This window comes from Neopelma chrysocephalum, unplaced genomic scaffold (assembly GCF_003984885.1).
Source record: "Neopelma chrysocephalum unplaced genomic scaffold, ASM398488v2 Primary Assembly neopelma1_24, whole genome shotgun sequence".
Taxonomy (NCBI): domain Eukaryota; kingdom Metazoa; phylum Chordata; class Aves; order Passeriformes; family Pipridae; genus Neopelma; species Neopelma chrysocephalum.
In genome coordinates, this window is record NW_020897693.1 from 331,127 (window position 1) to 344,520 (window position 13,394).

Here is a 13,394-nt window from a genome sequence, read left to right on the forward strand (position 1 = left end):
CCTTGTTTTCCCAGATATCCTTGTTTTCCCAGATATCCTTGTTTTCCTGAATGCCCTTGGTTTTTGATTTCCTTGTTTCCCTGGCTACCCTCGTTTCCCAAAATAGCCCTATTTCCATGGAATGTGGTTGTCCACACTTTGAGGGTGGGATCTGAGGCCTATGAGGATGGAGAAGCAGAAAAACGATGGGAAACATCCCAGGGTTTGCTCTGATGTTTGGGAAGGGATTAGGGAAAAGTCTCTGAAGGAAGAGGTGGATCGGGAATAACTTCTCGCTGTCCTGGGATGAAGATGCTGGGATGCTGGGAATCCTGGCTGGTCCTATTGAGTCCTCCAGCTCCGCTTCTTCCGTGATGGGAAGATCCTTGTTGTCCTGGTGCTCTCAGGCCCATGGAAGTTTTGGGATTGTCCTGTGCAGTGCCAGGAGTTGGGTTCTGATGATCCTCGAGGATCATCTTTTCCCACTCGGGAATCCTTCTGAATTCCATGGTTTGTGCGAGCACAGCTGGTCCGTGTTCGGTGGCTCCCGGGACCATCCCGAGGGAGAGCTGGACAAAACCCTTGGATGCAGCGAGCGTGGGATGCTGGGGGGGGGGGCTGGCAGCGGAGGGAAATGAGTTTTCCATGGTTTTGGGAGTGTTTACAGAGCGTTTGTCTTGGGTTTCAAAGGCAGAGGAGGGAGTTGCGAGCTCCTGACCCTTGGCTGGCATCCTGCTCCCAACCTTTCCCTGCCTCCCGCCCACAGGGAAGCGCTGACGCCACGGCTCAGCTATTTGGGATCCCTCTCCTGGCTAATTTATGAGATAAGAGTCGGCCAGGAATGCACGTCGGGAAAGATGTGCCGAGCAGGGCCCGAGGGGGGCTGGGAAGCGGGAATTAGGGAGAGGAGCGGAGAAAAGAGGGCAAGCGCCAGGAGTTCCGTGGATTTGGGGTTGAGGTGGAGCTCGGGAATGACAAGAGCTGGTGAAATTTCCATGGGGGTTATCCATGTGCTGTGGGATAAAGTGGCTCTGTGGGTTTTCCTGGAGCACTGGGAATGTTGGCTGTGTCCATGCAGGGGTTGCCGAGCCCTGTGGGTGCGCAGTGATCTCCAAGCTGGGAGTGACCAGGAGCGGATAGTTTTGCCCATGGGAATGTGTGGGGGTGTGTGTTCATGGAATCCTGGAATGCTTTGGGTTGGGAGGGACCTTAAGGATCATCCACTTCCAAGCCCCTTCCACTATCCCAGGTTGTTCTAAGCCCCATCCAATGTGGCCTTGGACACTTACAGGGATGGGGCAGCCACAGCTTCTCTGGGAAATCCATTCCAAGGCCTCACTGCTCTCACAGGGAAGAGTTCCTTCCCAATATCCCACCTAAACCCACCCTCTGTCATCCAGAACATCTCTGGACAACCTGTTCCCATATTCCTGGTGTTGATTCCTCTCTTGGTGATTTTTATTATGAATTTGTGTCCGTGAGTAGGGAATGTTTCCCTGTAGGAAGAGGTCTGGACCCTTTCCCTGTTTTCCTTGGGTGAAGGAGCACAAAATGATGGAGCCGAGGGAGTGAGGTGATCCCAGGACACCTGGGATTGCACCTGTGAGGGAGGATTCGGGCATGGTGGGAATGAGCAGAGAAGGAATTCACTGATCAAACTCCTACTGGTGTAAAGCCATGAGCTTCCTGGAGAATTCAGGGGCTGCTCCGGAGTCTTCCTGATGCTTCAGGGTGCAGGGAAATGGAAACCTGGGAGCAGAAAGGGCAGGACAAGATGGGATCTGGAGCAGAGGGTGTGGGGTTATCCGGGTGTCCCATGTTTTTGGCTTCTTGGGCTTGACATAGAAGTGGAACTGCAGCAGATGAGAGCCTGACTTTCCTTGGAATTCCTTAAGAAACCTGGCCTTTGGGGGCTTCCTGCCTGCTCTTCCCAGTGGCTGCCTGTCCCTTCCCCCCAAATCCCGCGGTGATCCCTGCCGGGGGGGTGTGGGAGGAGCGGGTGGGGAGCGCAGGTGACAGTCACTGCGGGGCCTGGGAAGGGTAAGAGGCTTTGCCTGGAGTTCTTTGGGAGCCGGGAGTCAGCCCGTGCTGGAATGGGCCCGGGGAACCTGGTACAGCACAAACACATGACCCTCCCTCCGGGTAATCCCCAAATCCCAACACGGAGCCTCCCGGCCCTCCCACTCTTCCTGGAGGGAATAGAAAAACCAGCAGGCAGCAGCAGCAGCGCCGGGAGCTGGGGGAGCCGAGTTCAGGGAATGATGCCGGAGCAGGAGAGTGGGGATACGGCCGGAGCTTGAGCCGCTCTCACCATGCTCAGGATGCGCTGGATCCGAGCAGGTAACGGCACAGAATTCCCGGCCTTTCCATGCTTTTCCCTCAGCCTCTCCATCTCTCTTCCCAATGGGATTGTTCCCCGGTTCTCCTCTCTTTTCCTGCTATTCTGAGCTTCCCTGCCCACCTGGCAGGTGACATGAGGATGCTGGTGATTCCAGCTCCATCCTGAGGCTTGAGCAGAGCAGGGAAGAGCCTCGAACATTCCCTTGAGCTCATCACCAGAACCAGGTGGCGTTCCTGGGCATTGTGGGGAAGCTGCCACATCCATCCCAGCAGGAGATTCCCAGAGCCATCGGACAAAGGACTCATCCTCGTCTGCTCCGCAGGGAAAGGCTGATGGAGAGCCAGTGATGGTTGTGCTGGTGCTTCCCCTTCCAGTTTCCCTAAAACTCCTTTATTCTGGGCCCCAGAACTCCTTTATCCTGGGCAGGAGGCATCCGGATGGAGCAAGGCCAGCGTTCATGGCAGGGTGGATCCCTAAAGATAAGGGTGGGTTGGGATTCGGGAGGAGCGACGTCAGCTCCTCCATGAGGAGGTACTTTGCCCGTGTCCTGGATAAACCTGCTCCTGGTTGGTGTCCCGGGAGCGATGCCTGGACACAGAGCGGGAGAAGGTTCAGGAAGAGGTGGATTAGAGGGAGTTGTGCTGGAGGTGTGACCAGGCTGATGGAAAAGGCCGTGTTGGGAACTCGGAGATCCGGTCCTGGGATGGGGTTGTGTAAGGATAGGGGTGCAGGGATATGGGAAAGGGATGCCGGTCAAGGAAGACACTGGGAGGACAGGCAGGAATTCCCTCCGCTCCCTCACTCTTATCAGTGAGGGCTTTTCCAGGGCCAGAGTCATCCCAGCTGCCAGAAACCTGGAATGCAATGGCTCCTGGACATGGTTATTTGGAAGGAGAGATGGAATCCTGCTCTGCTTTTTCCTGGCTGGGGGCCTCATGGATTCCTCCTGGTGGGAAAAGGCCGGAGTGGTCTGGTAGTGGAGGTGCTGGCACAGGTTTCCCGGGGAAGCTGTGGCTGCTCCGTTCCTGGAAGTGTCCAAGGCCAGGCTGGAGCAACCTGGGCTGGTGGAGGGTTCCCTGGTGGAACTGGATGAGCTTTAAGGTCCCTTCCATCGCAAACCATTATGGAATTCCACCATCTGGAGCTGGGAGCTGTTCCGGGCCATCCATGCTTCCCAGCCCATGGCTGGACATCCTTCCTGAGGGTTTCCCTGCCCGGGGATGGCATTGCTCTGGCCCGGCTTTGCCGGGTAACCCCCGTCACTCTTCCCACTCGTGGTGCTGATTGGACTTTGCTCTCTTTGATAAGAATCCCGGGACACCGAGTGTGCCTGAGGAATCATTAACCAGCCTGTACAGTGCCAGAGGACAGGGAGCAGCTGGAGACACAACCAGGAACAGCCTCCTGGATTTTGGGCCCGAGCTGGTGTTTCCCAGGTTCTCATCCCGTGCACTGGCATCATTTGGGAGAGAGAACCCTGTCCATGGGGCTTTCCTGGTGGATTCTGGGACTAGGGATGGACAGGGAAGGATGAGACAGGGAGTGAGAGCCCGAGGGAGGGTCCTGCTTAGGGAAAAGGGGCACTCTTAGTAGAGGGTGGATTGATCCCTGGAATTGTTCCTGGCCAACTTGGACGGGACTTGGAGCAACCTGGACTACCCGAACCCCGCCCTTGGAACTGGATGAGCTTTAGGGTCCCTTCCAACCCAAACTATTCCAGGATTCTACGATTGGACACCACACTTGGCCCTTTAATTCCATGATATCCATGCCCTTGCTTATCCTCCAGACCTTCCTTCTCCTGCTGGCACCATTTTCCCTGCACAGCAAGGACAGACAGGGAATCATGGATTTCTTTGGGTTGGAAGGGACCTTAGAGACTGTCCAGTTCCAACCCCCTGCCATGGGCATCTCCCAGATCCGGTGGCAATGGATGGTGCGTCCAGCCCAGGATCCCGCACTTCCTGCCGGCTTCCAGCGGCACCTGGAGTGTGTTCAAGGCATGTTGGAATGAAAGGCTTCCTTCCCGAGGGAAAATGTAACATGACCCTCAGGGTCCACCCCTTATCTCACTGGACTTTGGCTGTTTTGATGGAGTCACTCAAAAACAGGGAGAGTGAAACGTGGGAAGAGAGGCCGGGCCTGGCTGCGAACGGAGAGGCTGGAATTGCTGTGGGATGAGAGCGAGCACTTGCGGATTTTGCCGGGTTTTGGGGTGGAAGGGCCAAAGCCGGAGTTTTAAGCAGCCTTGGTGTGCTGGGATCCAGCCTGGGTTTTAGAAAAACGGTTTTTAAAGGAATTTTTGCTGGAGGTGGTTTTCTTTTCCATGGTTTTTCCCTGGAGTCTTTGGTGTCACCCCTGTTTTGCCGTGTGTTATCTTGGAGTGGCAAATTGGTGTGGTTTCCTCATCCAAGGAGAGGAAAACAGTAGTTTGGTGGGGAGGAGACGGGGATGGATATGGGATGGGGTTTGTGGAAGACTCAGCTGGTGATTCCAAAAGAACTGGAGGTCTAAGTCATAGAATCATGGAATGGTTTGGGATGGAAGGGATCAGTGAAGATCAACCATATCCATGGGCAGGGACACTTTCCACTAGCCCAGGTTGCTCCAAGCCCTGTCCAGCCTGGCCTTGGACACTTCAGGGATGGGGCATCCGGATCATTTATGGCTTTTAATCCCGAGTTCCGATTGCTGCTCGGGATCCACATAAATAGGAAAGCAAACAACTTATCAACCTGCTGGATTTTGGCTTATCTCCCATGTTGTTCCAAGTGGTGGTTTATGGACATTGATTCCTAGGAGCATTAAAAAGGGTGCCTGGATTTTATTGGGAATGAAACACCTGCTTAAGTAAAGGAAAACTTGGAACAGGGACCGTTAAACGGGCCATCAAACCGTGTGCTGATAATACAATCAATGCTCCTCTTGTGGATAGAAAAGGCCTTTTCCCTGGTGAGGTCCCAAAATCTGGGGAGTTTTGGGAAGGAAGGAGAGTCCTGTCCGTGTCTCCTCCCTCCTGTCTTAATGCAGCTTGCAGGAAGGGGTGTTGGGATGGAGAGGTGGATGTGAAGTCCAGGTTGGATGGGGATTGGAGCAACCTGGACTAGTGGAAGGTGTCCCTGCCCACAGCAGGGGGTGGGAATGGGATGATCCTTAGGGTCCCTTCCCACCCGAATCATCCTGGAGTTCTCTGAAGAGAGAAGGGTGACAAATGCCATTCCAAACCTCATCCCAAGGCATAGAGGGACCAAAGGGGCACCGGGAACAGCCCTGCAGATCTGGGACAGGTTCCACAGCCCAGAATGAGGAATTTGGGTGCTGGAAGTTGTGCTGCTGTTCCTGGGAAGAGGAACTGGGCAAATTCAATCTGGTCCAATGGGAAGGGCTTGTGGAATGTCAAGGTAGGGATCTTTCCCGCTCCTTGGCTCTTAAACACAGGTAGTGTGGTTCTGGTCCATCCAGGAAGATGCAACAGCTCAGGGATGATCCCTGAGACAAATTTATATGGGATTGCCAACCGTTTAAGGTGGAAAATCCTCCAGGATCATCAAGGCCACCCCAAGTCATGTCCCCAAGTGCTACATCCACCCAGCTTTTAAATTCCTCCAGGAATGGGGACTCCACCAATGGAGCCTGTTCCAGTGCTTGACAACCTTTCCATGAAGGAATTTTCCTGGAAATCCATCCTGAAGTTCTCCTGGCACAACTTGAGGCCATTTCCCCTTGTCCTGTCCCTTGTTCCTGGGAGTAGAGCCCAATCCCCACCTGGCTCCCCCCTCCTGCAGGGATTTGTGCAGAGGGAGAAGGTCCCCCTGGAATGTTTTTGGCACAGGTGCCTTTCCTGGCAGGTCTTGTCTGGGAAAATCCTTGTGCCATTGAGCAGGGACACATTCCTCTAGTCCAGGTTGCTCCAACCTGCCCTTAGACACTTCCAGGGATGGGACAGCCACAGCTTCCCTGGGAAATCCATTCCAGGGCCTCACCCCCTCACAGGGAATAGTTTCTTCCCAATATCCCATCTCAAGCAGCACATGGAATCCTGGAGTGGTTTGGATTGGAAGGGAACTTAAAGCCATCATTCCATGGGCACCTTGCACTCAATCCCATCTCCCCCTTGTTTGACTCCTGGTGTTTCACTTGGAGATGCCTCATTCCTGCTCCATCCCACCTCCCCAGGCAAACTCCCCGTCCTCTCCTCCCCTTGCCATGTCCTTCAGGCGCCTTCCCTCGGGATCTGGAGCTCTGCAGGCAGCACAGGGAGCCCAGGAACACCCAGGGAGCGCTCGGCATGGCCGGGATCCAAGGAGCGCGTTTGGTATCTGGGTTGTATTGTCTGGGAATTGTTTGCTAAATCCCTGGTGCAGGAAGTATGTTCCAAGACGGCTCAGAATTAGTCAGAAAATGCAAACAAGGGGGTTTCTGTAAAAAAGGAACCTCAGCTCCATGTGGAATTGGATGTGGGAATAGCTGGCGTGGCAGTGATCCCTTGGGAATTTGGAGGTTTAAATAGTGATTTTAATTGTGTAGAATCCCAGAATGGTTTGGCTTGGAAGGGACCTTAAAGCCCATCCAGTTCCAACCCTGACACCTTCCACTATCCCAGGTTGCTCCAAGCCCTTGTCCAGCCTGGCCTGGAAGACTTCCAGGGATGGGGAATCCACAACTATCCTGTGCCTCACCACCCTCACAGGGAAAACCTTTTCAGGGACTAGGACAAGGGATTAAAGGGTGGGAATGGGATTGTGTGACCCCTTCCTCGGGAAGTGAATTTGAGTTTCACCTCTTTGAAGGATGTGTCCTACAATGAGAAACTCGGGGATTTCACGGGGAAACTCAGGGATTGCTGGGAACGCCCCAAGGAAAATTCCGTGGTCTGTGGGATTTGGGATAAAATGTTGGTATTGTCTTAAGATGGATGAAACCAGGAATTGTGGACACTGTGTCCTTCAGTCAATCCCAGTCTTGGGAGCACAAGGAGGGAAGAATTCCCAAGCAAGACACATCAGCTCATGGATGCAGAGCTGGCGAGAGAGACATTGATGATGTGTTGAGTTCCCTCCTTAGGAAAGGAAATCCTGGTTTGGGTTGGAAGGGACCTTAAAAACCATGCAGTTCCAGCCCCCCTGCCGTGGCATCATGGAGTTAGGAATGACAGGCCTGTATCCCTGTGCCACTTCCCTGGGTCCTGCTGTCCTGCCCTTAGAACCTGGGAAAAGTGGCTTTGGGAACTTTGTGCCATGTGGATGAGGAAGCTTTTGATGCCCTTTGTGAGTTTCCTGGGAGACAATTCCAAAGCAAACGTTCCAGCTGGGTGGGAAAACCTGATGCTCCTGCTTGGGAAAGATCCGTGTTGGTAACACAAAAGTAGGGATGGCCCTTCCCAAGCCCTGGAAAAAGTCCCACCTTGATAAACCACTCTGCTTTTTGCTCCCGGTCTCTTCTAGAGTGTGTCCAGCCTGGACAGGCCTTGGAGCCTCCCAGCTGCAAGGGAGGGATGAGGTGCCTGCTCTGGACATGGCGTTCCTGGTGATGCTTGGCTGCCTCTGGGCCTGTATCCCAGGGCTGTTTGGTTATTAATCTCCCTAAGGATTGTTTTGTCCCGGAGGGGGGTTTCCAGGAGAGGCAGCACCGCTCCAAATCCCGAGTTATCCTGAGTTCCCTGGGTGTGTCTCGGAATTGGGCTCAAAGTGGTCTGTGGAGTGGCTCCTGGATCTCTGAATTCCCTGAGAGCCTTTCCAGAGCCTCAGTTCCAGCAGCAAGGTCTGTGTCCAGGGACTGTGTCCCTGGGCTTTTCCTTGGAAGCAGCAGAGCAGCAGGACCATGGCTCAGGCCTCTGCCATCAGCTTTGTCCTTGCCCTTGTGCTTTCCCGAGTCTTTATTCCATCTCTGCTGAGCGTGGAAAAGCTCTGGGAGCTGGACCAACTCTCTCCTTTGTGCTGGTACGTAGCTGATAATTAATATTATTAATACTATTAATTCTTTATCTGCTCTGGGAATAATTCCTGCCGAGGGAGGTTTATGGAGATGCGGATATGGACCTTCACCACCACACCGGTGACCGGCAGCTCATCCGTGCCGTGTTATCCTGTGGGAAAAGGTCATCCCTATCCCCCCAAATGCAGGTCCAACGAAGTCAGTTGAGCCCCCTCAGCAGGAGGGATCCTAAAAAGCCTTTCCCCATCCTCCGTATCCCTCCTTTCCCCGTCCCTCATCCCGAGGATGAGGAGCCGGCCTCGTGCGGCGGGAGAGGCCACCCCAAGTGTCCTTCTCCGGTGCCGTTGTCCCCCCTCCCACACCCTCATCTCGGAGAGGGAGAGAAAGGCGTTGTCTCCAAACAAACGGGGCAATGTGCCCCCCTGGGCAGGCACCTTGGAGCCTCCCAAATGGAGCCGCTGTTCCGGCCGGCCCAGGGCATGAATGGACAAGCGCGGCATTGACGGCCGCGGGGACACGGACAAACGGGCTCTGTGTCCCCCTCACACCTTCCCCTCCTCCCCACTCCCCAGGGACAATGGCTCCAGCCATGCCAAGGTTCACAGCTGGCAAGGGCGGGGGAAAGGCCGGGACACGGGTGGGGAGCTGGGAGGAGAAGGATTCAGGAGGGATAACGGGGATGTGGGAGATGGGGAAATTCCAGGAGGGTTGGAGGTGCTTTTAGCACTCAGGGAAGTTTGGGAACTAGGATGGAGCTGCCTCCTTTTCCCACACAGCTTCCTGAGAAACGTTTCCGTGGCACAGCAGGATAATTTCCCCTGGCTCCTCAGGCCTCTCCTGCCCTGGGATGTGTCTCCCACACTCCTTGGCCTCTTGGGAGATGGGGATGGAGAGAGGGAATGATCTCCTTCTCTCTGAGTTTGGTGTTTTTCCCAGGTTATCCAAAGGTGCTTTTGTCAGATATAACCTGTGGATGTAAGCTGAGGAACTGCAGGACCCTGTGAGAGCAGAGGGAGCTTTCCATGGAATGGGGAGATGCTGTGGATGGTGCTGCCTCTGGACACTGGGCTGCAGGCTGGGAATTGTGGAATCCTGGAATGGTTTGGGTCGGAAAGGATCATCCAGGGCCATGGGCAGGTCTGGTTTGGTTGTTCCTCCCACCAGGATGGTTCATTATTCCGAGTGTTTTGCCTCTGTTATCCAGGTTGTTGCTCCAGGGTCTTCCTGGACACCCTGTAATGCTCTTTACTCCCTAAATCTGGGGGGTTGGCTCAAATCCCACCTGTCCTGTATCCCTATCCCTGCATCCTGCCCTGCCTGGCACAGGATAGTTTCTCTAGGACTGCAGTGGGATTAGAGCTGGGAGCAGGGATGTTGGCTGGGAGCTCACCAAGCTTCCAGAGCTCATCCTTGCCTGTGTTTTTGGTGGGGAATTTGAACTTCGGGATTTCTGCTCCGGTGTGAACGGGGATGGATGAGCTGCCCCGTTGCTTTGGAAGGGCAGGGCTGTCCTTGGGAATGTGCTGGCAAGGGAATGTCCCCAGGATGGGACACAGGTGGTGGCTGAACCTTTTGTGATGGGAAGGGCACAGGCTGTGTTGGGATGTGTAAGGAAGGGTGTCCTAATCCAATGGATGGTATTTAGGAAAAAGATCAAGTGACGATCCTGGAAGATCCCACATAGTTTTCCCTGCTCCAGCCCTTGCAGATCCCAACAGACATTCCTGGGTGGGACAGAGGATGCCAATAGTGGGGTGAGGAGGGGCTGTGATTCAGAGAAGGGGCCTGGGAGCCCCTGGAAGTGCCTGGGACAGCCGGGACTTCGCTCCAGGGTGGTCTCTGGGGGAGCCGCCGGCTCCGTGTCCCGCTCCGGTTACAGGATCCCATTCGGGGACTGGTTATCGTTCCAGTCAGGTAATAAAGAGCATTAATTAAGGAGGAATTCCAGGCTGGCATCCAGCGGGAGGCAGGGGCTGGGGGGTTGGGGTGTTCCACCCCTGCGGGCAGCCCAGGCTTGGGAACGTGGGGCAGCCGGGACGTGGTCCCACTGTCTCTTCTGCAAGCGGCGTGTCCCTGCCTCCTGCCAGCTCTCTCGCGGGAGGGATGCTGTTCCCAGCTGGAGCGGCGTGTCCCTGCATCCCGCCAGCTCCCTCGCGGGAGGGATGCTGTTCCCAGCTGGAGTGGCCGCTCTCCAGCCCTGGCAGAGCCAGGCGGCTCCCGTGGGTAGGGAAGAAGCTCCGAAGCGGAGCGCTGGCCCCGCGGCTCCCCGGGCTTAGGCGGTGTTTGGATAGGTCGCCGTGGCCCGGATTCCTCCTGCTCGCATCCAGGCCGGCAGCCAATCCCCCCGGGCCGAAGGATAAACATGGGAAGGAGCAGAAGGGGGTGTGGGGGCCCCGGGAATGTGCCGATGCGGCAGCCCGGGCCGAGGTTGCACAACCAACCCCTCGTGCCGAGACACAGGGATGCGGCACTGGCACTGCTGTGCCATCCCAGGGAATTCCCAGTGGGCCTTCTGGTGTGTTCCGCTCATCCACCTATCCTGCTGTACTCTGGAGAGGGAATGCTCCATGGAACCAGCTCCTGGGGTCTCCTGTTCCAACCTGCACTCGCTGGATATTTTATTGCTTCCCACAGTGTCCTGTGCCTCAGTTTCCCCTGAAATCCAGGGGTAAACCCCACCCTTCTGGTACGTGGCTCCACTCTGGGCTTGGCACAGCCTCTCCTCCTCCTCCTCCTCACCAGTGTCCCCCCATCCTTGATGTTCCCCAGCCCCTCTGGAGCCATTGACCTCGGCGTCATCTCCAGGTTCCCACATCTGGATCGTGTTAGCGGATCCCGGCATGAAGTGCTCCAGCTCCCTCCCTCCCTCCCACCCCCAGGTGACCCAGGCAGGATTAGGGGTGATTTGAAGACAGGCAACAGAGCAAGGACTGGGGAGGGGGGGGAGGAACTGTTATAAATAGAAATTCCATAAACTTCTCGGCCTATCACTCCAGGAAAATTCTGGGTTAAACCTCTCGGAGCTGTAAATATGAGGATTCATGGAGCGCAGGCTCTGTTAACTCTTTCCAAGCCCTGTGCTCACCTCTAGGAACACCTAAAAATGGGCCAAGGAGCCAGTTATGGAGCTGGACGTCCCCAGGAGGGACAAGGCGGTGGCAGCAGGGACAGGGAGGAGCGGGAAGCACCTCTGTTGGGATGTGGAGCGCGTTTGGAGGTTTGGGGAAGGCAGAGAAAACCAGTCCAAACATTGGGATTCCTGACATTCTCACACGTCCGGGGGCCTCACCCGCTCACGAGGAGGGTGCTCGGGGTTTAACTTCTTGTTCTTCAGGCTTTTTTTGGGATCACCTCGGCTCTTTTCCAAGGAAAGGTTTGGAAAGCAGAGCGGTGGGAGAGGTGACGTGGTGGGGGAGTGGGGTGACAGTGCCGGGAACAGGTTTGGGATGGACGAGCTCAGAGCGTCCCTGGGCTCCTCCACGCGGGATAAGAGCGGGAGCCTGTCCTGTGCTGAGCACTGAGCTTCCCTCCTCGGTGGCTTCCTCCTAATCCCCACTTGGGAGGGGGAGGGAATGTCGTTGGGAGCTCGTGACTCCACGGAGAAGTATTTGAATTAATCACCTAAGCTGGCTTTTGGTAAGAGCTCGGCTATGTGGAGGCTCCAGCTGCTGGGACATTCCTTGGGCAGCTTTGCCAGCGACACACGCTCCATATCCCAGTTTTTTGGTGTAAATCCCAGCATTCCCAAGCAGAGGAAGGTCCTTGGTTTTTGGTGGGAAGCCACGTCCCAGCTCCACCCCTGACACACCTCTCACGTCACCGGGCTTATCTCACCCTCCTCGAGGCTCCTCAAGGTGACTTTAAGGAAGCGAAGGAATCCTGGAATGGTTTCACTTGGAAGGGACCTTAAAGCTATCATTCCATGAGTGGGGACACCTTCCACTAGCTCAGGTTGCTCCAAGCCCCCTCCAACCTGGCCTGGAACACCTCCAGGGATGGGGCAGCCACAGCTTCTCTGGGAAACCCATTCCAGTGCCTCCCCACCTTCAGAAAATTGGGAAGCCCAGTATCCCGCTGTCTATGGAGGGCTTCCCACTCTTTCTGGACAAGTCCTGGTTCCCACCCTGCTGAAGTGCTCATCCCTGGCAGGAGGGTTTTGGGAATGTTATGGGATCCCAGTGGGAGCTTGAAGAGGTAGATCCATTCTGGTGAGGTGTCGGGAGCAGGGCATGGCAGATCCTCTGGGATGAGTGGGGGACACAGGGATGGTTGCTGCTGAGCTCCCATAACTCCAAGGACAGCAGGGTGGTATTTCCACATCCCAGAAACTTCAGGAGAGGAGGGACACACCTGGGGTCTGCAATTCCATGTTGGAGGTGCTGGCATAGCTGGGAATCCCAGAGGCTCTGCCTGCTCCATCCTCACCTCAATGCCCACCTGGAAGCAGCATCACATTCCCTGCTCCAGATGGATCCCCTTGTTCACATGGAAGAGCATCTCCACCCTGTCCCCCAAATTCCCAGTCTCTGCCATGGAGGTGTCCTGAAAAACAGCGGTTATCCAGGTTTTTTTTCCCCTTTAGCCAAGGTTTGTAAGGCAGAGATCCCTCTCCCCACCCTGTCCGCTTGGCAGAATTCCTAGCTGGATTTATTCCTGCCGATTTGCTTGTCTTGGTATGAAAGGGATTTGCAGAGGGAGAGCTGCAATTGGATGGGGGTGGGATGGAGGTTTGGGATCAGCCCGTGACCTTTCCCTGGAGCCAGGGGGTCTTTTGGGACAGGGCTGGACGTGGGGCTTTCACGTGGGGTCTTCCAGGATGGTCTTTCACTGACTTCCTTATTGGAGCTGGGGGGAGCTGGACCTTCTTTCCCGGTTCCTTGGCAGTGCCTTTGGCACCGTGGGCTGGCTCCGTCCCCGGTGGGCTGCAGACTCCCACTCGGAAGAGACAGATAAAGGAAGGGCTTGCTGTCAACAAAACCCTGCCCAGCTTCCTCGGAACAGGGCAGGGAGGGGAGCAGGAGCCCTCCAGAGAAAGGAGAGGGAAATCCACCCCTGGAGGAGGGGAGGAGCGAGAGGAAGGTCAGGAGCTGCTCCAGAGCTGTGGCAGAGGAATTCCAGCATGTTCTGCAGAGCTGAGGCC

At 55.5% G+C, this 13,394-nt stretch overlaps 1 protein-coding gene across 6 annotated transcripts in view; it reads left to right on the forward strand.

Annotated features, from left to right (window-relative positions):
* Nucleotides 1-13,394, forward strand: part of MYRF (myelin regulatory factor) — a 43,702-nt gene that overhangs the window by 2,462 nt on the left and 27,846 nt on the right. For 2 of the 6 annotated variants that reach the window (XM_027699232.1, XM_027699239.1), the window contains exon 1: nucleotides 2,852-3,033. The exons of 1 other annotated variant lie outside the window; for it this stretch is intronic. In XM_027699232.1, coding sequence (XP_027555033.1) covers nucleotides 2,982-3,033 — 52 coding nt within the window. In that variant the 5' untranslated portion in view covers nucleotides 2,852-2,981. Of the gene's footprint in view, nucleotides 1-2,285; nucleotides 2,320-2,851; nucleotides 3,034-13,394 lie in introns of those variants that run through there. 3 more of the 6 variants (XM_027699213.1, XM_027699222.1, XM_027699255.1) reach the window with 2 other exon arrangements.